At 51.9% G+C, this 27358-nt stretch overlaps 9 protein-coding genes across 9 annotated transcripts; 4 read left to right on the top strand and 5 right to left on the bottom strand.

The window, feature by feature from the left end:
• Window positions 1-931: 931 nt before the first annotated feature.
• Window positions 932-2269, bottom strand: AYO20_05395 (hypothetical protein; the record flags this gene model as incomplete). The annotated part of the gene is made up of 1 exon (XM_022643689.1): window positions 932-2269. One exon carries the CDS (start codon window positions 2267-2269, stop codon window positions 932-934), a length of 1338 nt encoding a protein of 445 aa, XP_022500356.1.
• Window positions 2270-3230: 961 nt separating this feature from the next.
• Window positions 3231-4608, top strand: AYO20_05396 (hypothetical protein; the record flags this gene model as incomplete). The annotated part of the gene is made up of 2 exons (XM_022643690.1): window positions 3231-3289; window positions 3357-4608. The coding sequence occupies 2 exons, from the start codon at window positions 3231-3233 to the stop codon at window positions 4606-4608; spliced, it is 1311 nt and encodes a 436-aa protein (XP_022500357.1).
• Window positions 4609-7908: 3300 nt separating this feature from the next.
• On the bottom strand, window positions 7909-9572 carry AYO20_05397 (hypothetical protein; the record flags this gene model as incomplete). Its single annotated transcript, XM_022643691.1, has 3 exons — window positions 7909-9184; window positions 9236-9374; window positions 9509-9572. 3 exons carry the CDS (start codon window positions 9570-9572, stop codon window positions 7909-7911), a joined length of 1479 nt encoding a protein of 492 aa, XP_022500358.1.
• Window positions 9573-10639: 1067 nt separating this feature from the next.
• Window positions 10640-12327, top strand: AYO20_05398 (hypothetical protein; the record flags this gene model as incomplete). Its single annotated transcript, XM_022643692.1, has 2 exons — window positions 10640-10722; window positions 10794-12327. 2 exons carry the CDS (start codon window positions 10640-10642, stop codon window positions 12325-12327), a joined length of 1617 nt encoding a protein of 538 aa, XP_022500359.1.
• Window positions 12328-13555: 1228 nt separating this feature from the next.
• On the bottom strand, window positions 13556-15554 carry AYO20_05399 (hypothetical protein; the record flags this gene model as incomplete). The annotated part of the gene is made up of 2 exons (XM_022643693.1): window positions 13556-15177; window positions 15236-15554. 2 exons carry the CDS (start codon window positions 15552-15554, stop codon window positions 13556-13558), a joined length of 1941 nt encoding a protein of 646 aa, XP_022500360.1.
• A 2713-nt stretch (window positions 15555-18267) lies between these two features.
• Window positions 18268-19578, top strand: AYO20_05400 (hypothetical protein; the record flags this gene model as incomplete). Its single annotated transcript, XM_022643694.1, has 1 exon — window positions 18268-19578. The coding sequence occupies one exon, from the start codon at window positions 18268-18270 to the stop codon at window positions 19576-19578; it is 1311 nt and encodes a 436-aa protein (XP_022500361.1).
• Window positions 19579-20477: 899 nt separating this feature from the next.
• AYO20_05401 (hypothetical protein) lies at window positions 20478-21971 on the bottom strand (the record flags this gene model as incomplete). The annotated part of the gene is made up of 1 exon (XM_022643695.1): window positions 20478-21971. The coding sequence occupies one exon, from the start codon at window positions 21969-21971 to the stop codon at window positions 20478-20480; it is 1494 nt and encodes a 497-aa protein (XP_022500362.1).
• Window positions 21972-22258: 287 nt separating this feature from the next.
• On the bottom strand, window positions 22259-24330 carry AYO20_05402 (hypothetical protein; the record flags this gene model as incomplete). The annotated part of the gene is made up of 3 exons (XM_022643696.1): window positions 22259-23784; window positions 23835-23936; window positions 24096-24330. 3 exons carry the CDS (start codon window positions 24328-24330, stop codon window positions 22259-22261), a joined length of 1863 nt encoding a protein of 620 aa, XP_022500363.1.
• A 675-nt stretch (window positions 24331-25005) lies between these two features.
• On the top strand, window positions 25006-26964 carry AYO20_05403 (hypothetical protein; the record flags this gene model as incomplete). The annotated part of the gene is made up of 1 exon (XM_022643697.1): window positions 25006-26964. The coding sequence occupies one exon, from the start codon at window positions 25006-25008 to the stop codon at window positions 26962-26964; it is 1959 nt and encodes a 652-aa protein (XP_022500364.1).
• Window positions 26965-27358: the final 394 nt, after the last annotated feature.

The following is a 27358-nucleotide window of genomic DNA, read 5'->3' on the forward strand; positions in this document are numbered from 1 at the left end:
GGATGAGCTTTGCCGATAAAGTCTCCACTCACGAGTCCAGGACGCAGCATTGAATCCAGCATTCCGCGGTACAATATCAATGTAACACCCGTCGTCGGTTCGTGTTGTAGTCCTGACCGCATCTGGGGTAACGTGGGTAAATCCTACCCAGAGCAAGGCAGACAAAGTCCCCTACATGTACTCCATGATACAAACCGAATGCGGATATTCATTCGAGGGAAATTACCACTTACCAGAATGGCGTTGGCGCCGCCACGGCATCAATGTCACTGCCTTTGATTAGTCCAGCCACACCTACTCATTCAATATCTCCACCTTTGGAAGATGTCAAACATTATTTGACTGAAGAAGAGGTCGCAAGGCTGTGACCGAGAAGGCTGGGAATAAGTGGAACCTTGGATTCGCCTAATGCGGACATGGCGTCCGATATTATTATTCCCAGACTCACGGAGTGGACTCGAAGGAGATTAAAAACAATAGTAGTGGAGTCTGTATTGGTAAGACGGCTAGAACAAATCGTATCGTCATGACAGGTACTGCTGAGACAACTAACACTGGGGCAGCAATTCCGTTCTGATTAGCGCAAGGAAAAGCAGACAAAAAGGCAGCCACCATTCCTCAAACAGTTATGCCCGCAACGCACAAGGCTCTGAAGAAAAGGGGCCGGACGGACAGTGCCGACTTCCGCCAGAAACAAATCTCGGACAAGTGAAATAGATAAAAGGAGAGTGGACAGCTGATGGCCCAGGGCCAAAACACTGTATGTCGACCATGTCACGCAAGGTGTTTCACCGCTGACCTTGCCTCTGCGTTCTAGTGAGTGGGAGCCACTTGTAGAAGCGGCATGTCCATAGGACGCAAGCCTGCTGCTAGAGGAGGCAATACCCTGAGCAGCAGAAACGTATATCTCGTCATGGACCGAGATCTTGGCTCAAAGGCCACCAGAGGCCTTTGTCCCCTCTAAGCCCTCGAGAGCCTGCTTTTTCCAGTACTCGTAGAAGAAAGGCATCGAGTCTTCAGAGATTTTGCCGACATTGCTGACGATGACGTTATGCTCAATGGTAAAGACTTTGTCGAAGCGGATGCGACTTGTGTGATGTAACTTAATGTCCTTGGCTGCGGCGTCCACCATGATAGCCTGTTTCTCCAGGATAGTCTCATTGGGCAGAAGCTGTGGTACAGTGCCCCTCATGTAAATGATGGCGTGTGCCTGGATGTCCTCCTCGTCGGTCACGTTGTACCTGGTAGTCCCCTGCTCATGGTATGTGTTGACGGGGATCGCCCACGAGAACCCATGGCCTTGCTTCACCACGGCGAAACGGCGGATCTGGCTATAGATCTTCTGGCCGTATGGACCAGGGGTCACGCAGCCTGTGTCACCTGCAGGCCTTGCGGTCGCTGTCTCATTGTCATGCCATAACATTGTGAAGACTCTGCCCAAGCTAAAGAACCTACTCTTCCTTATGATATAGCGTCTGTCAATTGACTCCTTTGAGGCGGGATTTTGCGTGGTTTCGTGAGAAGACTTTGGTCGCCCTAGTTTGTTGTTTCCCTTCCATGATGTCTGTGAGACAGACAATGGCATTTCAGCAACTCCGTCTCCCAATGCCTCACGCATTCGTTGAAGCTGCTTGGCGAGTTGCTCGACTTTTTTTTCGACTTCTTGGCTGCTCTTGTTGAAGTACACTCCAAAGACGCCCGAGTTGAGCCCTTGTGACAAAGTACCGTAGCTCTTCACCACTAGGTAAAGTCGAAGACAAGTATCTCGGAGGCGAGGCTGCTTGAGAATTTCGCACCTCACTGCTTCCAGAAGGATTTGATAGTCTTGAAGATCGGTTGATTTTCCATGCACTACCTTTTCAAGGTTTCTCATGGCTCCCGGCTGCAGGGGGTCCCACTTCCGGATAGCTTGCCATAGATTATTATCATCAAGATGAACACAGTAACTGATTTCGCCTGGTTCGCTTGGTTTCAGATCGCTGATTGTTGGTATTGTGAGATTTCGAGGCCTTGCGGATGGACCAGCACCCTCTTCATAATCACCTATGGCGCTCTCGCTGGCGCCACAAAGGTCACGAGCAGTGGTCATATCCTTTGCACAATCTTCAGTCCTCGAAGGGATTTCTGGCCCTTTTCCCTTGATGTCTTGAGGTACCCCGGGTCCAGCGGACCTGGCCGAGCCACCTACACCATCATGTTTCGCCCATGAAGCTGACTGCTGGCCCCCAGCACGACGCCCCTTTCGCTTGGATTGCTGCGGAGTAGACATCGGCTTCGCCAAAAAGACGAACGTTATCAGATTTGTTCAGGACTGGGCGGCGTCGTTGGCCGAGGTATCTGCTGGCAGGGCTACTGAAGGCAAGAAAGCAATGGATAGATACGCTGACTTGAGCGCCAGTAACGGCAAAGACAGTCCTGGTTGGTGGATGAGTGGTTCGCCCTAATCAAAGCCCACCTGGAGGTTTGCAGAAACTCACAAGTTGGGAACGACCCATCGCACCGTCGAAAATGCCATCGATGATTCTTCTTATACAAGATGGAGGGGGGCCACCCGAGGACCACTTCCCCTCGTCATTTGTGCCCTTGAGGCTCTTTGAACAGACCCTTGCCAGATGGCGCCTCTAGAGCAATGTGATGGAGGGTATGGGCTTCCATTGTTCCCTTCTGCCGCACGCATGGTCGAGGCAGCGTCAAGGTAGGGTTATTGGAGGGCTGTGAAGGCTAGCTGGGGTGGCGTTTGGTGCTAAGAGGAGCCTGCTGACGGGAGAAGCGACTTGAACCACCTCTACGGGCAGCAGACAAGATAGAGCGAGAGAACGAGCGACCTAAGGAGGGAGGGGGGCAGCTAGCTGGGGATCACGAAGGGAAGGGGGTTCAAGGGTAGCTTCCAATGTGTGAAGGACCAAAGGGGTAAAAGTAGCATGCTGCTTGGTGTTTGGTGCTGCAGGTGCATTACGGGTAATATTACCTCGTACTCAAATGACACAATTACAAGCACCAAACGCTCCATTACATACTTTAGTAAATTAACTAACCTGGGTAGTGACACCACCTTCGCCTACTCCTCATCCTGTGCTTCTTCGGCCTATTATTTGGCAGATTTATGGCCTCCCTGGACTGCAAGACGCTGCCCTGGCCCGGGGCAAACCGTTCATTTATACAAAAGGCATGCCTCCCCTGATAGTAGGGCCTCTGGGTCAACATGAAATTCCTCTCACCCGTTCTCTGGAATGGCCTCTATCTTATCATGGTTCAGGGGCAAGGGGGAAAAAAGAAAATCGCAGGCTGGGTAAGTCAGGTTGCACAGACCCAATTACTCCTGGCCGTATATTGCCGTTTTGACACGTTGGTGACAGCTTGGGAACTACTCCCTCGGAATCACCCAACCTCCCACATTCTGCGGCGAGACTCCAGGATGACTCGAGCGCACGCGCAACTTGTGCTTTTGTTGGGGCACCTGTCGACGGCCAATCCCCGAAGCAGACCTCCAGTGTGCACAAGAGCATGGAAAACCCAGAACTTCCCATAGATTCAACTCTCAAGACGGGGGAATCTTTAAACGTTTCGGCAGAAGCTCCGAAACAGATGTCTCTGCACAACGACGACGCGGTGGGAGAACCCGGTGAACAGCAAGGCTCAGCAACTCGGATCCCACCATCAAATATCGGTCCCGATGCTCGTCCCAGCACGCCTGATGAGAATGACCGCTCACACATTTTGCGTAGTCACTGGAACCAACTCAATGGCATCGTGGACTCTCTCACCAGCCGCCTCATCACAGCCCACGACCTAAGAGGAGAATCTGTTCGAAAGAGCGATGCGGTTCTCGCCACAGTCGACTCCATCCTGGCTACAGGAGGGGACAATCTTCTGCAAGAACTCCGAGAGTCTCTACTCGGACTCAAGCAGGTCACGACCAAAGTGAAGGAACAAGATCTTATATTGATTCAGCAAAGTTACCAGATTGTCAAGCAGGGTTCAGATATCTTTGGTCCCGCAGCTGCGACTTCTTTTCAAGTTCTGGATAACCAAGGAGTTGTTGTGCGACGACGGCAAAGTTCTACAGAGGAATCTATACCTGACGACGATATTCGACTCGACGAGACCCCAGAGGCCCAACGTTATCTCTCCAAAAAGGGCGATGTGGATATGCTGCGGGATATATTGATGAACCTGGACGTGCAGCGGATGATGTTGTTTGACGCGAATGAAGAACCCGACGTCATTGAAGACTTTGAGGTGAAATACAAGCAAGTGTTGGACGAAATGAGGGAGGCCCAAGAGGAATTGGACAAGTTGTACGAAGAACTGCCGGAGAGGAGGGTGAGCATTTCCCAAGAACAATTTTCGGAAATGGACCAGGACGTTACCAGCCAGAGCTATATCGATCACGCGGAGACTGGCAGTGCCTCAGGGTCTCAGCCTCGGCCAGAACTTCCGGCCAACACTCTATCCCACCTTCTCGAAAGCACCGAAGCGGACAGTCGCGATGAATCCACGACACTCGTCAAGGCCTACCTGGACTATCAGCTGCAGCGGTTGGCTCGAGAGGAGCCAAACGTGTCCGAACCAGCTGCAAATGCTAGACAACAAGGCGATAAAGCTTAGGAAATGGTCCCACGTAGTCTTACTGTTGGTAGATGCTTGGAAGAGAAGAAATGGTCTTGTTCCTAAAAATACAGCCTCCCGAAAACAGAACGATTCCTGAGAAGTGATTACTCACTTCCGTGAATTTTCAAGAGAGAGCAAGGCTCGCACGCTGCTCATAATCACCTGGCGGAATAGAGCCTATACCCATCCACGCAACGTGTATCTCGTACAGCAGTGACAACATCTTTGCCGCCTTAACGGACTCAGAGTCTCTGGTGCCGTTCTCCGAATATCCCATCGAAGTCCAGCCGGCATGTCATGTGGACTGATATGTACTTGCATCATCAGACCATCAAAACCCCAAAGGACTCTGACTTTCTTCTCGATTCCACTCCTGGCTTTCTAGAATGACCGTTCGTGACGGAGAAGTTTTGTTTTGTTTTTTCGCAGTCTTGGTCTCGTCCTGTCCGGTATGGGATCTGGTCACGCTGAATAGAATTGGCTTGCCTGTTGGTCCGTACTGTCATCGCTCTTTGAGCATTCCAAGTTGGCAAGTCCAGACAAGTAGATGCAATAGCCTTCAATGGGCCTTAGCCTCGCATCTTAGATAGCAGACTATACTGGCTGTCCAATCAGCTCTGGACAACAACCATCATGGTGCGTCTATCCAGGAAGATCTTCAAAGGGAAGCATCCAAAGCCTTGATTCAGGTAGTCTGCTCAATTGAAAGAAACCTCGTCGGGTCGCTGGTGACCTGATTACTCAGGTGACACAGCCATGACTGATGGTCTCCCGACATTGCCACAAATTGTCGGTTCTTTGGTTTGCCTCAGAGTATTTCCACTGTCGTGCTACCATGCTTGGTACAGCGGAGGGAATTCTTCAGTCAGCTCGTGACGGGGTTGTTAACACGGGACCAGTTCGGCTAGCTGCAGTGCGACCTCTCAGCACTGCACTATACCAGATGACGGCCCGAGCCTCAACGACGAAGAAACCAGGATCCCTGTTCCCTGATGCACGGCATATTAGTGCAGGGTAGCAGGCAACTCGAAACTAGGTTGACGTTGCAAAGACGTGTCAGTACCCATGCACCCATGTCGAGGCATGTTCGAGACTCTGAAACATTGGATGCACAGCCTCTGTTCAATCCCAGTCTCTTTGTGCGGCTGGCCAATGAAATAGGCAACCATGGCATCCTCTGCAACGGCCTCGAAAGAGAGACACGAAAGATAGCCGTCCATCAATTGGTCGCAGTAGCCAGAAATAATGCGCTTTTAGTTGCCCCAGTGTGCCATTGGATGCTTATGATTTTTTGAATTCGGCATCCGGAAGTGGAAAGCCGAAAAATACCGCCGTCATTACTGGGATTTTCAATCATGATTGCAGAAGCCAAAAGAGGATTCAACTCGAAAACATCAAGTGCCGAACTGGCCAGCAAAAATCCGCTATCATGGTTGTTGCTCCAGCATTACTCCAGGGTCGGCAGGGTTCGACAGCGAACACCAACTCTGTCAGTCCTTTACCAACGAGGTTCTCCCTTCCAGAACAACTACTCGAGTCAGCGATTCCTGGTAACAAGGGTTAACAAAAGCTCTGTTAGGTAGTGCCCCAATTTAGGCCCCGCACGGTCCGGCACTGTGGGATGCGCCTGGCTTCATCGAAGGATTTGCAGGCCGCCCGGCGTCTTTCCGATGGCCAGTCCCGAGAATGGGCGGGTGGAGAGAGATCCACTCTGAAGAACACAACATCAATCAACAACAAGCACTCGTACGACCTCGAGAACGGGCAAGGCGGGTTAGTTGGAGCGATTTGGCAAGTGACTAGGTGGTGGTGAGTGATTGCGTGGCGAGCCTGATAGGCTGGTGCAGAGCTAGCCCTTTCTCCTTTTCCTTCGTCGTAGCAATGCGGCTGAAGATAATGGCGACAATGCTCCCATCACAGAGCACAGCAACGGAACTTCAATTCCTTGGTAAGTCGTCGGAGGAACTTGCCTAAGCTGAAATCTCGCATGAGGGGTGGGTAAATCCATGATCGGTAGCAGTGGGAAAGATGAAGCGACAAAGGAGACTGGTAATTGGCTAGTAGGGGCCTGGTGACTCGACATCCTCTGGAAAGGTGGTGTCCTGTATTTCCAAACACGAAGAGCAGGGTCGGACAGCGACCTGTATCCCTCGTAGGCTCCTGCTTGTCAGGCATCTTGTTGCACCAATTAGGAACCCTGGATGACCCTTTTGGAGGCCAGGGTCTTGAGACCCCGTGCCGACGAGTAGCCCGAGACCAAGGGCTTCCAATTAGTGCAAAGTTAGTCGGGATTGTGCCAATAGACTGGTTGATAGCAATGCGCAAAGGACATCTGGAAACAGACCAGGGGGAATGTATGCTGCGAACTCCAGTTCATGGCACATGCCAACACATCGAAGGAATCTTGCCGTTTCGAGGCCTGGGGCAAAATCACGAAGCATTCAGCCGCTCGTGATCAGCCGGAGCTTGGATCATAGCGAATCCTTCCAGGTGGTTGGCCATGAATGGGAATAGCTTAGAGCCGGTGCTGTGCATGCGACTACAGCAAGTGAGTCTCTTCTGTGATTCCATCAGCACGACCCAGTCTCCCTCTCTGCCTACGCTTGATCGGTAAGTTCCCTGGCTTCTGTTCTCCACAGAGAGGCTCTGCGGCTAAAAAAGGTCACCGAGCTCAGCCGAGGCATTGTTGCGAGCGTCGTTTGTCGAAGGACGAGGCCGAGGAGAAGCTGACATACTGAATCGGCGTTTCGAATGTACTCGTACGCCCTGAAATATGCAACGTACTAGGAAGGTAACATAAACAGTGCTATGAGATATGCATTTCATAAATTCGTAAAGGGCCTGCGACAAGCAGAGCCAGGACCAGCTGTTCTCCTGGACCATAAATTTCCAATCTGTAAACCAAACACGAAAGAAGTGGAATAGGTGATAAGACAACGTCGTCCAAGGCAGAAAAACACACTGGAACAGATGGTTAAAGGCCCACGCTCCGTGCTCATGGGTAGAGACCGCCTCGTCTGTGGAAAACCAGTCAAGGAGGATCTGTGCTGTTCTGGTCGGAGACACTCTGGGGCTAAAAGAACGTAATCGTCGTAGGCAGGAATAAACTCGTTGGGGAAAGACATTCTCAAGAAGGAAATTCCATCAAATCCCGTTATATCATGGCTGACGTCGAGGTAGAAGTCGACAACGTAAGTGGTCCCGAATCAAGCGTGGAATGGTCTGGGTAGATTCGGTAACGTATTTTGAAATGTAGATTTGCGGGGGAAGCGGTGCTTCAGAGGCGTCTCAAGGCTCCTAAGGGAGAGTGTTGATCGTCTGGTAATATGATAGCAGATAAGGTAGACTCTCTTTGGTCACCCAACCAACATCCATGGCTTTCACGGTATGTTGCACCGTGTGCGGCTGGGAGTAGCAGAGACGGCTCAACGAATTCAGTTTTTGATCTGCGGTTGCTTTCGTGACTGCAATAGGTCTTTTGTTCGATGCAGGTTCACCTGGGTGCTGCCGAGGTTCTGTGTCGTCCATATAGATTATTGAATGGGCATCAACGTCCTTGGGTGATGTCGCGAATTTTGCCAGACCTCTTTTGCCATAGGTATTGATTTGGATACATACACTGCAGCCATGGTCCTGTCGGACAACAACCATCCTGCGAATCGAGCTGTAAATGGGCTCGCCATAGAGTCCGATGCTGACGTTTGCATTCATGTATGACTGTCGTGAGCTGTGGCCGGCGTATCCCTGGGAGTCATTGAAGGGCTCGTGCCAGAGAATGGCAAATACGTGCCCAGGTTGATAGAAGACCGATTTTCTGGTCACGAACCTGGGGTCTAGCCCGTGGGCTTTCTCACTTCGTGGAATTTGGGTGGTGGAACCTGGCTGACTAGGGTGGCTTCTATCAGTTCCTTCACCATGCAGAGTCAAAGGCGCAAGGCTCGGCGGGGAAGTTACTCGAGAGGTGCGGAATGGGAGTGAGCTTTGCTGAGCTTGAATAGCCGTAGTAGATGTCCTAATCTGCGTCGGGGACTGCTGGGTGCTCGTGGCGGTTGTTTGAAGGCTTGGGTCGGCACCCTGCAACTGTCTCATAGCACGTGCACGAGCTTCACCCAGCCCTTCATCAAACTGTTTCCTAGTAAGGGACTTTTTGTCGAGGAGCTGGTCGAAGTAGTGTTTCGCAGCTTCAGTCACCTCTTCTGTTGTTACTCTCCTCGATTGTAGAGCTTCGACAGGTTTCCTTTGCAAGTATTGTAATTGCCTGAGAATCACATGTTGCTGGATGCAACCATCCCCGTACAGCGATCTGCTACTATTTTGCAGCTCAGGCCTGGAACTGGCAAAACGATACGCTTGAATTGCTTCTGTCAGAAGAGCTTCTGGATCCTGTTTGAGAATCAAGGGATGTGCTCGAATATAAGTTGCGACCTTCTGGTAATCTCCACTTGGAATATCTGCGAAACGTTGCAGAGATAAGTCCAGACTGCTGTTGAATGATGACGGCCCAGGAGCGCTTGGAAGGGAAACTCTAGGATTTGCTTGTTCCCTAGTTGCAAGTTGAAAGCTCTGCCCACTTCTGTGCTCAGGGTCAGCAACGAAAGGCTAAGAGGGTCAAGGCAGACCTTACCTCTCCTGAGGGAATATCGGATTGGTCGTAATTGACGGAGATTGATGAGGGTTGGAGATAGGAGGTCTTGCTTGTGCCGGTTGATGGCCGATTTGCGGCGTAGATCGAGGAGCATCGCTGAACACATCAGACTGAGAGCCTCGATTTGGTTGACACGAGGAGAACCTACGAACGTCTTTGGGCAGGACATTGTCTATCGTTCCCCTTGCCACCGATATTTCGTCCTTTCCAAGTCAGCCGAAGAACTCCTATCAGTAGGGGGCAGAGCCTTACCGGCAGCTCGACCTTCACTGTGTCTGTTACCCTGTGTAGGCAAGGGCTTGGGCTGGTCGGGCATGACGGATCCTTTCACCAACCCCAGAATGCAGCAAGGTTTTCAATCAAGCCACATTCAGGTCATCAAGGAATTCTGAGGGAAGAGGGGGTCCCAAGCCCATCATATATCAAGTCGGTCGCGCAGTAGTTATCCATCATCCTTGAGACCTGATAGACCTGGGGTGCTGCTGGTCCAGGCCAGGCGAGTTCGGAAGGGAGTTTCTTTGGACGAGTGGTGGCATATCCTCCAGAAGCCAATGCTGCATATCGCACTTGAGGGTTCGAGTCGACTGGGCTGAAGAATGCAGGTGCTTCAGCTTTGCCTGCGTGTTGGCAACCCTCTCATTTGGCGGGGTGAACAAGCGTGGTGAGCTAGTGCGAGAGAAAGGAAACCTGAGGCACACGGGTAAGAGGTTGTAGGATCGTAATGGAGGGCAGTTCGGTTTGTGCAGTTTGTGCTCTGGTATTGGGTCTGTAACGCGAGTTGTAAGGACGAGATGAATTTCACGGGCCATGTGGATCTGAGATTGGAATGACAGAGAGTTCCAAACGAGCCGCCCCCTGCACCTTCCTCCCTCCCGCCCTTCCTCCCTAGCTGGACGCCTAGCTCGATGCCTAGCTCGATGCCTACAGTTACAAACATAAGGTCCTAGGTGCCGGGGCAGGTTAAAAACCACTCATTCTCTGGCGCAACCACGAGTAAGTGCAGGGGGTTTCGCCCCAGGCTGGTAGGCATGTCGCCAGGCTTCCTTTGGGTAGTGGTAAGACCTGGAGTAGCCATGTGCGCCACCAACCACACCCTCTCCTGTTTCCGTCCATCCCTAGCCTACGAGTAGATCACAACAACACTCTGCATAACGCCTCCCAGGGGTGCCCACGCGTCTCTGTCCACTGACAGAGATTGTCAAGCCGCCAAACGAGTAGTGACACATGCACGAACAGCACAAAGTCAGCGGGTGGAAGTTCCCATCCATGAACCAGCTCTGCCGATACAAGTATGGGCTGGCTCCCGCCTCGACTGGTAGCATCATGCTTCAGTCCCTCGTCCGTACCTCAGTCCTCATCTCTCACTGAGCCTGATGAGCATGAATGCATTCAGCTCTGAACTTCCTCACTGGCGGCCGACAATTCAAGGGTCGGCTTTTTCAATGGTCCAAACCTGCTCCCAAAATGTCAGTCACTAACATCAATCTACCTTGCATCTATCTGCTCTAGGCTCTAACGCTGACATCTCGACTCATAGAGATGGCTTCGCCCCTAAGGAACCTTCTTCCAACCATCTATCGCGCCTATGGAAGCATAGCCGAGAGACGGGCAGGGGGAAATGGGCCTATCTCCCAAAGCCCACCGAGGATCTGCCTGGCACAACCCAGGACCCCCCGTCTTCCAGCTCAAACTCCTCGTCTCATGGTATCATCGAGCAGAGGCAAGAGCAGGAAGTGACAGGAAATGGTAGTGGTCACCAAGGAGCAGTCTTGCCAAATCCTCAAGTGGCCGATTGCATAGCAAAATTGCAAAGGCACCGCAAAATCACCACGAAAGTTCTAGCGCAGGTCTTTGAGTTGAATGCCCTGAGGGCTCCCATGTTCCAGCAGACCGAGGACGTTGTGGCCGCCCTACAAGAGTTCATCCTTGAAGTGGCTGATCTCACAAAATCGGTGGAATTGTCTGAGCCTCTCGCCGCACAACTTGGTAATCTCCAGCGCAAGTTTGATTTGTTCCGCAAAGGCACAGTTGCGTCCTTTCGGGCAGACCAGGCTCAATGTGCTCGTCTGGAAGACGAAATCATCCAGTCTCTCTTCCACTCTGGCAGGCGTTTGGATGGGTTCCTTGAGACAAATGCCATTGACCCGGCTGCCTTGGGGGATGTAGCTTCTGATACCAATGCCAGTTTAGCTGGTGAATACTCTAACCTGGCACGAGAATCCGCCGAGTATGCTCCAGAAGATATCCAATACTTGGCCATGATCGGCGATCGCGACATGATAGTAGAACAACTCCTGGACCTTCGAGAGGAACAGGCGCAATTGCTTCAAGAGCAGGACTCCAGAGCTCAATTCGGCATTAGCATGGACGACGACTCGTTGCATTTTCTGGAGTCATTTGAATGTGAAGAGCGGACGCTGCTTGACGAACTCGAACTTGCAGACTTACGCTTGGAGGCTATGAAACAGCTCATAACAGACGACGAAGCTCTAGCAATCTCCAATGAAGCTTCTGAGCGTGAACCGGACGAAGATGAAGGCGCAACGAGGCATCTGCAGGTAGTGAGGCCGTTGACTCAACCCTCCCCTTCCCCTACCCAACCGGCGATGCAGACTCGGCTCTCCCAAACGATGCTGCATCGTAAAATCAAGTATGTGGATCACCTTCGTGGTCTAGACATGCTTCCAGTGGACCATGGCGACTTGATCAATGTGTGGCTACTGCACCGAGTACAATTCCTGCCTCGACTTCTCCATGAGTACACCGCACTTATTGAGAGGCAATATGAAGAAGTCGACGAGGATGATTTGGAGCATCTTTTTCTGGAGAAGTGGTTCAATGACTCGTCGGCCGCCGATTTCACGAGGCATCGAATCTTTGCGGATCAACAATCAATGCAAGCCAACCTGGCAGAGTCGGGAGACCTTGCGCAAAAGAGCCTGTCAGCCTTGCCTATTCGACCGACTTCTTCATCATTGCTGCGCATAGGCCCTTCCACAACCGCACAGGACATTATTGCGCAGGCGATGCACGCCCGAGGCATGTCGCCTTCACAGTTGTCTACCACATAGTTTCTCGTCGCACACCGGCTCTCACCCTCTAGCCTCACACCGGATGTGAAGGCGCTGCCTGCAGAGTCCTAAACGAGCATTGTCTCCTCTTCCCATTTTCCCTGCTCAAGCCATCGACCGAAGAAAAGCGTGGGCCAGGCCCTTCTCGCTGATCCGCGAGCTCCTGCTGTTTCGTCCACCGTCCCATCTCGATCTTCTCTATACTATTCATGTACATTTTCTCTCGCATTCATTTGTCTTTTGATTGCCCCATTCAGCCTGCGGCGTGGAAAATCTAGGCTAGCTAGGTACGGTAGGTAAGGGAGGAAGGACAGGCGTGGCGGTATCAGGTTATCAGGTATCAGTGATGTATCTCTCACACACACTGGGGGCTCTTGGGTTTCAGGCAATGACTTATAATGATCTCGTATTTGGCATTTGGAGACTCCGTGTAACACCTCCTGAGATGATAGGTCAACGGCGATCAAAAACAAAGCCGATTGCAGACCTGACCTTTGCATCAGCCGCTCTTGATGTCGAGTAGTAAGTCCCCCAGACCACACCAGACCAGACCATTTTGGCGTCCTAGCGGGTATGACTGTGTATTAACTCGCCTGGTTCCCCCTCGCCCTTTGATCCTTCGCCCCTACGAGTACGTCAAATGGTGGTCGGTCTGTGTGCTGCTACCTTCCGTCACACAGGCACAGAATACGCGGCTATAACAGAGGTCAAAAGTAGCTCAAAAAGCAAGAAGAATGCGAAGAGGAGGCCAAGATGGTTACCATTTAGTGCCTGCTGTCCCTTGTCCCAGTATTGTACATCTCTTTCATCATCTAACCTCTGGTCCTAGACCGCTACAACTGCTCCTGGTTGTACCAACATCCCAGTAATCACGTATGATAACGACAGCTTGCCATTCTTCCTTGCGTTGGGGTATTTTGTACAATCCTGCTTCCTTTGCTGTCCACCAACCCGAATGCCACCAGCCTCTGAAGGTGTAGTCCTTCCCACAATGCATCGACAGGATACCGCCATCGCCATCGCTCAAGCCCATCGGAAAAGACAAACCCGCCATCGTCCCGTCAAACGGGGCCTTGGAGTCCCAAATATCGCAGTGTTTGCCGCCCTTTCCAAATGCCTGTCCACCCTAGGTCATAACATCGTGAAACTCGTCGCTTGAACCCGAAACTTGAAACTCGCTTTCGTGCAAGAGAACAATCATAAAATAAACGGACTAAGTACTCCCTTATCAACCCTGAGCTTTGAGCGCCCTGACAGCCTTATTGACCTCATCTCCAGCGATCTTCTCCCACTTTGCCTTATCGTCTACCCCGAGGGTCTCAAAATCACCAATTTTATCGTACAGCATCCGGGAAATATCGCGGTTGATCTTCGTGTATTCGTCTTTCGTGATGGTCTGGTCATTATAATGAGGCTTGAGTGCGCTTGCAACGAGCCTTTGCACATCGGCTTTCGCATTTAGAGACATTGCGGCCCGGTTAGGCGAGGCTTCCGTTGAGCGGGATGTCACAATAGAATCCTGCCCGGTTTCAAGAATGCGCGGTGCTCGACTTCGAGGTCTTGGCTGCACCAAAAGTGTAGATGTCGAAGGAGGCGGAGGGACCCTCGGCCCATTAAACCGGGGACCATTGATCTCTGCTTGTTTCGGCTCCGGCGAGGTGGACCGTTGTGGAGAGTACTCAGTGGAGGGAAAGACAGGCTGGATGCTCGAGGACAAGCCAGCAGGAGAGCCGGGTCTGAGTGTCAGAGGCGGAGGCGGAGTAGCTGACATTGCCCGAGGGGAAGAATGATTCGAGGGGAGAGGCGACAAAGCAGGCGAGGAGGGTCGTGGAGAATTTTGGTCGGCAGGTGGGCTCGCTGCAGGGCGAGGAGAAGGGCGATGAAGGTTGATGACGTGTGTACCGGAACCAGCATCCTCAACTTCTTGTAGAAGGGATTGTAAAAAGCTCGGCCCCGCTGGTTCTACATTAGGTTGTCGCCTTGGAATGGGGCTGGCGATACGTAAAGGTTGACGTCGCCGGATGTTGGTGACGGTGGCAGTATTCCCGTCAGAAACCGTGCGGTCAGATGCACTGGGTCGGCGACGTTTGTTCGCCGATGATGTTTCATTCGCGGGCTCCGCTGGTGATGATGTAGGGGATTTGCGCTTTCGTTTGCGCGTTGAGCTGGGCTCATTTGACGAAGCTCGAGCTTGATCGAAAGCATGCCAAGCCAGGAGTTCATCAGCAGTCTCGGCTTGTGGAAGGGGAGATGCTCTTGCCCTTCGGTTGCTCGGCGTTGAGCCACCTGCAGGGCTGCTGGGAAGGGCTGGTTCCGTCTCCCTAAAGCGGTTGCCAGCGCCATGAAGTTCTGCAACTTGCATCCGGCGTAACCAGGCATCATGGGCCTGCCTATCAGCCTGGTTGCGTTGACGGTGCCGCCTCAGATATCTGGCTGATGATTCGTCATCCTCGTAGGGAAAGTCAAGGTCAAGATTGATGCGGGACCAAACAGACTGCCAAACTTGGTTCCAGCTTGATTCTTGACCTCGTTGCCTACGCTGTTGGCCTCGCGTGCGCCTTCGATTCGGTCTCCCCGATCGGGCAATCACACGGGGGTCAAGATCTCGTTGTGCTCTGCAGTTGTCACAAAACCAGTGTCCGTAGGGTACCTCCTGTAAATCGACGCAATAAGTATGCCACAGTTTCTGACAGCCGTCGCAGTACATCAGGACGTCTTCATTATCATCTTCCCCGCAAGCCTGACAGGGTTGGTCCTCGTCCTCTTCGTCCGGGATCTCGAGAAACATAGAAGGGTCCAAGTCAGCGACCTGCGTTCGGTCCTCGACAGAGTATGAGGAAATAACATCGCCTATACTCATATCAGCACACTGGGCAATTAGGACAAGAACTGGGTGGTGTGAACTTACCATTGATTGTACGCATCAGTTCCACGAGGTGGAAACTGGCACGACAGATCGGACAACTGTTAGCTCGTTCCACCCATGGAGTAAGACATTCATTGTGCAGAAAATGCCCACACGGTCTTAAATGGGCGATTAACTCGGTCGAGTCTTTGTCGGTCGATGTGGTGACGCTTGGCTCATGTTCGGGTTTGGTGATCCTCGAGGCGGCGGCGGCAGCATCGTCGGTGGGTGGAGACTTGGCAGGGCTGGCAAGAAGAGCTGTAACTTCGTGGCCATCGCCGCTGCTCAAGTCTCCTAGGCAGACAATACAAGTGTCTGACATCCAGAGGTGTTGCCGGAGATTTTCGAGGGGACTCAAGCGGTGGCAGGATCATGGGCACAGGGTGGGTGTTTGGTGGTGGCATTTAAGTGTCAAGAGAGGAAAGAAGCGACGGCGCAGGTGGAGCGAGCAGATCCGATTTAAGGGCTTCGCTGGAACGGGCAGCTTTGGCGGGCCAATTAAACCAGGCGGCTTAGAGCTCGAGGATGAATATGACTGGCTCATGTGGCTTCTCGCTCAGTAGGCAGGGCTTTGGTGGCCGCCTCAGCACATCCCTCGGTTGAACTCTTGTCAAAATGGGGTAAGCTGAGAGGTTGGGGATCATTCGCGATGGCAGATGACAGCCTGCTCGTGCCTAAACCCTAGAAAAGAGGAGCATTAAAAGATCCAGGCAACAAGAGGAACTGCGTTCACACCTTTTGCTTTTCGACTCGGTGTCCCGAAAGACTATCGCCAACGAACGGGCGGGGTTACAGACTCGGGAGTAGTGTGCGCGTGTGAGAAGCAACACATCTCGCTTTGAGCTTTCAAGTGGCGGTGAATTTGAAGCCAGAATAAGCTGGGTCACGGTGTGAGATTTAGGGGCCACCCCATAACATCCCTTCACATCAGAATCCGGTATTCACCCGGCGCACAGCATGGAAATATATTTGCGGCGTCGCCTGGACTGGGTAAACGCTTTTTGCTGTTCGGATAGCATCAGTCATAGACTGAGGTTTCAGCAAGAGCCGACTTTGCGGCCTCGAGGTCGGAGCAAGATCAGTTGCTCGAGGCCCGTGACTCAGAAAACAGTATCAAGGATCAGAGTAGTCAAACAGAAAAGTTCGATGGTCTTTGCATTCGTTCATTCGATTGGAGGTCTAATGATTCGGGTCGAGTCATGGTTGGCAGGGTTTGCTTTCATCGATGCGGAAGCTGCACGTCCTGCTCGACCGAGATCGTTCTTTCAGGCGAAGCCTGAGATTGCTACTTGAGAATTTGTGGAAAAATTCCGTATCCGTGGGATTGAGAACTCCGAGCCCATGCCAAATATTGCTTTACACCTCCGCAATTTCCCTCAGTCGTCGAATGGTTGATCTGGTGGCAGCCGCAGCAGGAGTTCTGAGAGGTTGAGAGTGGTTAGAAGATTTCGTCCAATTCAGTGTGTGGCCCTCCTCTTGGACTTACGAAACCGTCCATGCGCCTCCGGCCACAGTCTTCTTGCAACCCTTGCAATTCCAGATTCCGACCGCTTGTCTCTTGACAGTGTTCTTGCCACAGAAGGTGCAAATGTACCGTGCGTGTTGGGTGATTTCCATCTTCTTGACTTGTTTACGGAGGGATGCACCATAACGAGTGCCGTACTTGCCGGTCACGCCGACCTCTGCAGAAATTCAGTCACCCCTCTCTGCGAGAATTGGAAGGCAATAGTCGACTTACTCTTTGTGCGCTTCGTCATGTTGGCTGTGGTGGACGAAGGATTGAATGAGTAGGTGAACTGGAGATGTCGTTGTTGGATCGCGCAATTTGCACAAGTTTACGAAAAGTTCAAAGGGTTTCACCGTGCGGTTTGACCGCCTAGCGGCTTGGCATTGAGTGGTTGTGACATCTTATCACGTGAAAACCAGCACCCCCGCTGAGTCAGCCCGGGGTTCACATCAAATGCGCCCATCAGGGGTAGTAGGAGCCAGAGGGATTCACGACCCATATCTGGAACACTGGAAACTATTATTCATGCCACATATCATTCCACCTTCTCTAAATGGTGGAGAATCTTGCATACATGACAAGTAATACGGGGAAAGTCCAATGAGTTTTTGGTGTGTACTCCTCTGTGCGTGGTGTGTACAGTGTGCGTGGACGTCCAGGACCCCTTCCGACAAGCGAATTTTGTATAACTGTGATGCTGCATGTGCATTGGTCCCGGACATTCTGACTCCTGACAAGCCTATTAGGAGATGCCAAAAATATCCTTGTGTTGGGGGCAGGACTCCGTATCGCTCCCGCCTAGAGTGAGAGGCTCCCAGCAAGCCAGGCCTCCCCTCTGGGCGCACACTAGTGTTTTCCACCACAGTAGGTACTAGGTAAGGTAGGTGCCCAGGTACCTACGCAAAGGCAGCCCCTAATGTGCCTCGTATAGGTAGTTAGGCACCTTAGGTATAGGGCAGTAAGGGGAAATAGGCTTTGTAGACACCTAGCACAGCGCGCTGGGTTCACCCTGATTACATTGATTGGGGTTCGGAGTACCTAGCCAACGCCCAGCTCCAGCCACGTTCAATCCCGCCATTAGTGCTCGGATGGGCAACCAATCGAGCTAAAAGACTAACGCCCTGCCCGTCTCAAAGGCCCCCAAACCCTCATGTCTGTGTGTTCTCTGTTTAACGACCTTGATCACTTTGTGGTCTCTATTCGCACGTTGGTTCAGCTCCATTCGCGTCTTTAGCGTCGTGGACTCGTGGGTCCCGCTTCTGCTCCTCTGTCCCTCCCTCCCATCAACCCCCCAAAAAAGACGACACCTTGGCCTTCATTTCTACACCGTATCCATCCAACGAACATCTCAATTGCTGACCATTGCTGGCGCTGTCGAGACTCTGTTTTATTTTGATTCCACTTCTTGTATTCTTTTCTTCTCCACGTTCCTTAAAGTACCTGCTCTTCTCCCTCTCACTTCCCGTGACGGCTGCGTGTCTGTCTCTACCTCCTTTTTCCACATTCAGACGGATCACCTTGCCTCACAATGGCTGCTGCTGCCAGTCGTCAATATGACATTATCCTCCTGGGGGCTACTGGCTACACTGGCAAACTGATTGCCGAGTACATCACGACCAACCTTCCCACCAACATCACATGGGCCGTGGCTGGACGCAATCAATCCAAACTCCAGTCCTTGGTCAGTGAGCTGAAGTCCCTGAATTCGACGCGCAACTCTCCCGACATCATCACTGTGGCCAGCTTGACCTCCCCTGAATTGACCCCTCTGGTCAAGAAGACCAAGGTGCTCTTGAATGCCGTGGGACCTTACCACCTCTACTCGACTCCCGTGGTCGAAGCATGTGCTCAACAGGGAACACACTATCTTGACGTGACTGGCGAGACCCCATGGGTTCGCGATATCATTGTCAAGTACGACGACACCGCCAAGAAAACCGGAGCCATCATCATTCCCGAAGTAGGTGTTGAATCGGCACCGTCCGACCTGGTCGCCTATATAGCCACTCGTTTGATCCGCAAAGTCTGGGATTGCGGCGTCATGGACATGGTCGCCGCGGTGCACGAGTTGAAGTCCTCTGGACCTAGTGGCGGCACCCTGGCCACTGGTTTGGGATTGGCCGACCACTATCCCGCGAAGGTGATGAGGCAGTGTCTCAGCGACCCCTTTGTTCTGTCTCCTTCCCAGCTACGGCCCTACACCAAGGATACCATCTACCCACGCAACCCCGAACCAAACACGTACGCACGCACTGGTCTGCAGAAACTTACGGGTGTCTGGAAGTATCCACGCCTGGGCCACTTGACGACTTCCATCACCGCCAAGCCCAACGAGGCCATAGTTCACCGCTCCGCCGGCTTGACGCCTTACTTCTACGGCTTCAATTTCACGTACGAGGAGTATATGGCGGTGGCAAGTCCCCTGGTCGGCGTGTTGATTCACATCGCCGTCACCATCTTGGTCTTGATGCTTGCGTTTCCCCCTACGCGAGCCATCCTGAAACTGTTCGCCGCTTACAAACCAGGCTCGGGCCCGACAAAGGAATCAACCAAGAGCGATGTTCTGGAACTCCGCGCCGTCGCCGTCGCCGAGCAGCTCGCCAAGAACCAACGCAAGGCTTTGGCCAGTTTCCGGTATGAGGGTGGAATCTATGCTCTCACCGCCCTGTTGATCAGCGAGGCCGCCATGGTCATCTTGACAAAGGAGGAAGAGATTAAGAAGAGCCACGGTGCGGGATTCTTGACGCCGAGTTGCCTGGGCGACAACTACCTCGAGCGGCTGGAGAAGGCGGGCGTTCAGATCGGAGTACAGCAAATTGGTGATGTGGGGAGCAAGTAGAATATGTCCACGGGACTGCAAGGTGTTTACGCATTTCGGATGAACTATCTAGCCTGCTGCTGCTCTTTGCCTTGTTTTTCCCACTTGTCTCTGTCGCTCTCAGAGCGCCTGAGGTTATTCCTGTAGTTCGTAACCGAAGTGTGATGCTGGCTAGCTATGGTTCCCGGGACTTGTGGTGACCAGGACGCAGCAAAGGAGGGGCCCGCCCGTTGACCTGTGCTGGACAGTGGACAGTGTGACGTGGTGGTAGCGGTTGTGACGATGCAAAGATTTAACTCATTCTGACGGGAAGGGGGGGATCTTCTGGGGGCTGCCGTTGGGTTTCTGGGGGAAGGGTTTCGAAATCCCTGGGGTTTTTGTCGAATACAATGTACATGTAAATTTAGAACGTCCCTATCCCCCGTTTCGATAATGTGACATGTTACACGGAAGAAAACAGAGCAAGAGGTACAAGTACGTGCATCGAATACCGAGTACCGAGTAAAGCTACATACATACAGTGGTGCGACGACGAGTGCACCAGGGCCGTAGAGACGCGGTATGCTGGGTACTGATATTCAGCCTTGTCCCTCAGCCTCTTTCTCGAGGATACAGATCCTGGCAGCCTGGTCATTCGAATCACAACATAGTTTGACAGGCGAACTACCGAGTACTGGGAAAGCCATCACACATGTATGTACACCACCCTATGCTGGATGATGAGAAATGTGCGATATACCCGCGGTAAAAGAGGAGGATGCATCCAATATGCACACCCGACCTAAAAGAAATCTCCCCAAAAATCCAGCCCACCATCTGTCCAGGTTTCGTAGCCTTGATCTGTGGCGTTTGTCTCTTCCCGTTTCCATTATAGTATACTTCTTCAGTCTTCTCGGTCTTTTCGCTTTTGAACCCCCTCGTCAAATATAACTGACCTTGACCCCCATCCCAAGAGTCCCCCGCAACTTTTCCCATGCCCTCCTCACTGCTTCTCGTGTCTTCTCGCGAATCTGCCTCTGAGAGAATGCCATCACAAACGCTAGAACAAAAAGGAGGAATCGCAGCATTGCCGTAGGATTCTTCTGAAGGGTTGTGGCGAGATTGCGGACTAGGTTTGACAAGGCGAGGAAGAGCTCACGGGCTTGTGCCGTTAGTGCGTTCTGTGAGGAAGCCTTGGAATTCTTTCGGCTGGCTGGACGGCGGGGAGTTTGTGCAGGAGGCGAGAAGTGGGTGCGGCCCTGTATTGATGAACTCGGAGGACCAGGCGGTGGAGGCGACCGTGGAGTTGGAACGGGTTGAGGAGGGAGGCTGGTCATGGGCGAGGAGGCAATAGCTGCTGTTTGGTCTTTGGTTGCTGCTGTATGGGTACCGCCGTTGGGATGCGCCCGTTCGATCCCGTAGTCAACCTCGCTGCTCGTCCTTTGGTGTTTGGACGCGCCACTTTGCGACGGAGAAACTGTTTCCGTTGTTCTATCAGCAGTGCCGGTTCCTTCCTGCTTTGAAAATATTTCTTCTGTATCCTCGAAGACGTCCTCGTCCGCAACCTCAAGACTGGACTCTCTTTCCGTGACATCTTGGAGTTCCTGCAGAGTCTGCATGAATGCTTCCCGTCTCTCCTCGTCTAAGATATCACTGTTCGAAATGAAACTCTTTGCGTAATCCCATTCGCCATTTCTGGGCAGCACATGCAGCGTGAAGATTTCGAGGACTTTTATGCGTGAGGTGAGATCTTTGGGGGTGTTGGCACCGTTCATTCCCGAAGAATGTTGGTGGCCATTGCTCAGAGCATGGTCGAGGTGGGCTGAGAGGTCGAGATCTGGCTGTGAAGAGGACGAAAAGTAGGTTTCTAGTCGAGATTGATTGATTTTCTGGTCCGGGGCTTGTGAAAGGAGGAGATTTGACCTTTTGATCGTGTTAGTAATGTCAAGGTCAATACGGAGCAGGGGAAAGGAGCTCCCATACAAGTTGTAGACAACTTCCGCATCAACCGAGCCCTCTCTGCCCTGATATCCGTCCTTGACGACCTGCTCCCAGATCTCGCCGTGCTGTACGCGCCTGACAATCTCTTTGTATTCTCTGGGCCCAAACACCTGTCTCCCCTCTTCGTACCCAAGGTCAACGATGGAGTTCAGAAGCGTGACGTATAAGCTCCAGATCTTGATGCGCTGGCTGGTGGTCGCAGTCGCGATGGGTGCGAGAACCGGGCTATCATCCGGCCTTTTTTGGCTCGAGGGTGTGATTACAGGCTGTAGGGCTTCGTATGCCTCGAGTAAACGGCGCGTGAGAAAAAGTTGAGAGGCATGCTTGTAGATTTTGGAGATCTCAGATGACGTCCGCTTGCTCGACTGGTTGAGTGACGAGATTGACGACGAGAGGTCGCGGGAGCTTGACTGGGAGTCCGTGCCTATTGACATGACGATTGTTCTATTGAACACGCAGCAAGGATGGCGCTCAAGAATGGATTAGAAAAACACGGCTGGCAATTACTTGGAGAATGAGTGTAGGGCAAGTCGGTGGTCGGCGTTGAGGAGAATATGATCAACCCCATAAAGAGTTTCGTCACGGACCTTGGATTTACACATTTCGGGTCGCTTGAACCTCGGCATCAGGATCAAGGGCCACAGAGCCTGACTTGCCAGCCAGCAAGCTTGCCTGAGTACCGAAGTATCTACATACATCATAAAACAGTCATCGACGGGGTTCAATGCTTCGTAAGATCCAATATGCCTTCTTGGGTCGCGTTCGCCTGCAACTTGTTGCTGATCAGCTGCCAAAACGCTGCATCCTCTTCCCATCTCGGTAACAGCCGGCCTTCTTCCACCAAGCCTGCAATTCTCCGCTGTTCATTGATTTTGAGTTGCTCCTCTGAGATTGCTGTATCGTCGTCTTCAAGAATGTCGAAGATGTTGGCTTTCTTCGACATTATCCTTAGTTTCTGGAGCTCGCCTTTGGACCCCAAAGCCGGCTTTGATTTCTCCCTGGTCGCAACAACTCTGGTGCTGGCCATTTTCTGGTCAATTTCACTGGGTGGTGACCCTGCTGCCATAGATATGGTGGAATCTTGGTCGGCCGTATCTGGTGCTTGTGTCAAGATAGATGTAACCGTGCTTACCGGGGCCTTGATGATGTCGACAAGCGTTTGTGTCACGCCTTGCGTGTGGCCATCTTGTCCTGCCCGGGTTTCCCTCGCTGGCTGATCGGTATCTTTTCCCGATGTACCGCTTGCGCTCTCCTGTATTATACCACCAGGCCCCTTGACCAAAGAATCAACATCCCTTTGCTCTCTTTTCAGCTTGGCAGGCAGCTTCAACCCAATCTTAGCCGTCACAAAGCTATCAAATCCAGCCTCGTGATAATTGGCAGCGTAAAGATAGCGGTCGAAATTGTGTGGCAGATGTATGTCAGGTAGTACCACAGAAGCCAAGTCGCTCTCAACAGCCTTAAGAGACGTGTCCGTCCATCGCTTGTTGCCCAGACCTGCAACGTATTTGGTGTCGATGATGACGGGAAACAGTTCCTGGAGCCTTGCACGGAAGTCCTCTACTTTCTCCGGGAGGTCGCCGATGAAACACCGATACAGATTCATGACATCTGTCAAGCAGTTGTGGCCGACAAGAGCTCGGGACTGGCTTTGCAATTTCTTCTGGAGCTGGTTAAGAAGAGCCTGCACGTCCTTAGGTTGATCTTCTGGGGCAAACCCTGCTATTACGTAGTAATGTGGAAGTTTAGTGATCTCGCCGCCGATGATGGCTTCCAAGATCCAGCGGAATCCGATAGCGTTCGCTATCTCTGCCTCGCGTCTTTTCTCACGCTCTTTTCTCTCATTGGCTTGCTGTTTGATTGTAGGGTTGGTGACTTGGACAAAATGACCCATCCCTTGGGTCTTGAGGTTTGGATATTCGTTCCTAACGATCTGATGGGTCAATCGAATCTGATATCGATTCAGTATGGAAGGTATGGGCTCCTCGGCGTCTTCTGTGGGAATGTTGAGATAGGTTTCCTGCTTGTCCTTGGGTAAGGTCTGCCACTCGTCAATCGACTGTTTGATATGTTCTATCAGGGATGAGTCTTCTTCCTTGAGTGTCATGTCGGATATATTCGATTTCATTTGTTCGTCTTCGCTTAATCTCTTGCGCACTTGATCCTCCTCTTGCCGAGAAAGATAATGAATACCCTGTAGGATGGGTTTGTCGATGCTGAATCCATTGCGGAGCAGGAAAGAGATTGCTAGTCAGGTCAGCCATTGCTCAGGACCAACAGGCTCATCAGCATCGTACCACCGCTGTTATATGACCATACGCGAGTGAAGACTGATTCTTTGGTGGTGGGGAGTGGACTGAGATGGAAATTATAGGGCCGCGCCTCATATCGTCCTAGAACTGTTAGCCCGACAAACCAGCAGAGAGTGTCCTTTTCAGTATCCTTGTGAAAGCCGGGGTGATAGGTCAGGGACATCTATGGTTCGCGCTTCACACACATCACGCCCTCACAAGGTGGAATTCAGGGACGTGAATTCCAAATTTCGGTCAAACGCGTACCTTTCTCGACGTCCTCGCTCACAATAGTCAAACCAACCTGTAAGACCTGGTAGATCTGTGCCGCTGATCTAAGGTCATGATAATACTCGTGTAAGTCAAGCTTGCCCGAGCGACCCCCAGGCCTCCTTCCAGAAACACCCGAGAACTCCAGATCAAGGGCGATGAAGCGGCTGTCGGCGACATGCTGAATAATTTTGAGGACTTCTTCTGAGAAGTTGCCACTGTTGATATCCATGGCACACGACAAGGTTCGAGAGAGCGGACCGCGCGGCGAGACACGGTCACGCAGCAGCTTGAAGGGGCGACATAAAACTTTGTTGTAGAGACCAAACAGACTGCGGAAGAAGGTGGACATTCACTGGAGAATCAGAGACTGCGATTCACTGCAATACGCAAGGTGACTTGTTTGCTGCAAGAGTTAGAGGAAAGAGAAACCCGTTGAGAATCTTCTGAACTTGTAAGAGTCATAGAAAGGCAAACACAGTTCGACCGATTGACGGAATAGAAAATGGCGGCACTCAAACTTGATTGTTTGGTGCGCTGCACACTGCGCAATCTATCACGGCATCTTTCTTTGTTGGCGTATTTGAGCGCCTTGTCTCTCAGACATTCTTCCTACCTCAATAGTAGCTAATAGGGCCCCGTCAAGAGAGTCGTGTGCTCGTCTTCTCGGAGGGCAACTTTCTGATTGAGGAATTTGGGGAAATGATTGTGTGGGGTGAAATTCACTGGCATTTTCACAGGACAAGTTTGCCCCACGATAGAGTCCATTCGCTCAACCTCTAGAGAAACGAGCCACCTCTCACGAACAGAAGATGTATTGCCCTTCTCCTTGACTAGACGTCCCCTTCTTGGCTATCGCGAGGCATGCGATAGAAACTTGGTTACCTCAGTCCTTTTCACCGGCGGCATGTCCGCCTCACTTCCCTCCACTCTGTCCTCCCTACTCAAACAGTCGACCCTCGAAGACCATGAGCAGATTCTCGCGGAATGCAACAAAGCATTGAAGTCCTCAAAGGACTCTGAGCCGGAAACCCAACATGTCAAAGTTGTCGCCCTCCTGAAACTCGATCGTTACGAGGATGCTGTGAAATTCATTGAAGACACTCCTGGGTTGAAAAGAAAGGTCGAGCTCGAGTATGCCTATGCCCTGTACAAGACTGGCCGCCTAAAAGAGGCTGCGGATTTGGCGGCAGCGGTGAAGGGGAGAGGCGCACAACATGTCGAGGCACAGGCCCGATACCGTCTCGAAGACCCAAACATTCCTTCGGAACTGTACAAGCGCCTACGGAGTCAAAAGGTCGATTCGGAGCAATATGATCTAAAGGTGAACCAGGGTGCTATCGATGCACAGGCGCAGTGGCTCGGTCTTGCCGATCCCCAATCAATACGAAGAGTTGGAAGAGAAGATCTTGAAGCCTTTGAAACCGCGTATAATGCCGCATGCGGTAGCATTGCGAGAGGAGAATATGCTCAGGCCGAAGTTCTCCTCAAGCGGGCAAAGGAACTGTGTAAACACTCGGATGATCTTACAGACCAGCAAAAGGCTGACGAGCTCCTCCCCATTTCGGTCCAGCAATTGTTTGTGCTTCTCTCTTTGGGCAAAACAGCAGAGGCAGAGAGCCTAGCTGGTGATATTGATGCAGCGCAAGCCTCTGACCTTTCGACCCGAACAGTCGGTCAGAACAATGTCCTATTGACTTCGTCTGTGTCCAACCCATTTCTCGCACACAAGATTTTCCACGCGACTCCCAACATCCCACCAAATGATCGACTCTTCTCGTACCAGAGCGTCCCTTTGGAATCCAACAGAAACACTATCGATCTACAGACTTTCAAATTCGGTGGCATTGTCGCGTCCACATCAAAAGCCCTCAAAGAACGCACTTCTCCTTCTCTGTCAACCAATGCACTACTTGCATCTTTCTTCAATGCAGCTGCTTATGCCCAGAACGAAATGGGCAGAGCTGGGATCCGAAAAATATTGCCGACGCTTGAGAAACGGCCAACCGACATTGGGCTGATTACCACCCTAGTGCAGCTGTACGTGGCGAGCGGAGACATCACCTCCGCAGTCGAATTGTTCGAGTCATTATTGAAGAGACTGGAGAGCTCTGTCGCTGAGGACGAGCAAGACATCAGATTCAACCCTATGCTTGTGAGTCTTATGATCAGTTTGTACAAGGCACGAGGTCAGAAAGACCATGTCAAGCAGGAGCTTGCCAATGCTGCATCTTATTGGCGGACCAAATCGAATGCACCGACAAGTTTGCTCACCGCTGCAGGAGTGTCACTGTTGGAATCACAGACCAAGGAGGATCTGAAACTTGCACGCGATATCTTCACTAAGCTTCGCGAGCAACAACCGAACGACAAGGCTACAATTGCCGGTTACGTGGCATCACATGCCTGGGATGACGAGGCTGTGGCTGGGGCGGATACTGATAAGCTGACGGCCACGTCGGAGCTCATTCGCAATATTGACACCGATCTTTTGGAGAATACCGGTATCCCACAGTCGTCAAATGCCCTCACAATAGCACAGTTAGGCCGGACAAGGAAACGGAGCGCTCCGGAGGGTGGCAACCTGAAACCTAAACGTATTCGGAAATCGAGATTGCCGAAGGACTATGATGAAAGCAAGAAACCGGATCCCGAGCGGTGGCTCCCCATGAGAGACAGAAGCTATTATCGCCCTCCCAAGGGAAAGAAGAAAGGCAAGCGAGGAGGTGGTGGGAGTGATGATCGAACGCAGGGTGGCGCAGTGGATGAATCGTTGAACGTCGATGCGAAGCCCAGTGCTGCTACAGTGGTCACAGCGTCTACCGGAGGTGCTAACAAAAAGAAGAAGGGAAAAGGGAAGAAGTGAAGAGATTATTTATGATCCCTCGATGTGCATACTCTAGTTGTCCGCAGCGCAATGAACGAGAGTACAATTTTCCGCCTTCCAATCCAGGAAGCTCGGTGATCGAATCGTAACCCTCTCTGAAAGTATCGACCATGGTCTCGTGGACAGTGTCCTTTCGTCAATGCTTGAGCTGAAAGAAGCGACGGAGGGGGAAGGAGGCCACTTGGTGTAAATTTCAGCTGGACAGGAATCTGAGACACCTTGCGACCAACTGCGGCAAATGAAACGAGAGCAGCAAACTTTTCTCAGGCATTTATCCGGACACCACCTCTAATCACGTTGCCTAATCCAACGAGGAAGGAGAATGAGGCCAACATTGGCTGTAGGGCGGCGGAGGTGCAAGTTTAAGTCATGC

Source organism: Fonsecaea nubica (assembly GCF_001646965.1).
Source record: "Fonsecaea nubica strain CBS 269.64 chromosome Unknown Scaff31, whole genome shotgun sequence".
Lineage (NCBI taxonomy): Eukaryota > Fungi > Ascomycota > Eurotiomycetes > Chaetothyriales > Herpotrichiellaceae > Fonsecaea > Fonsecaea nubica.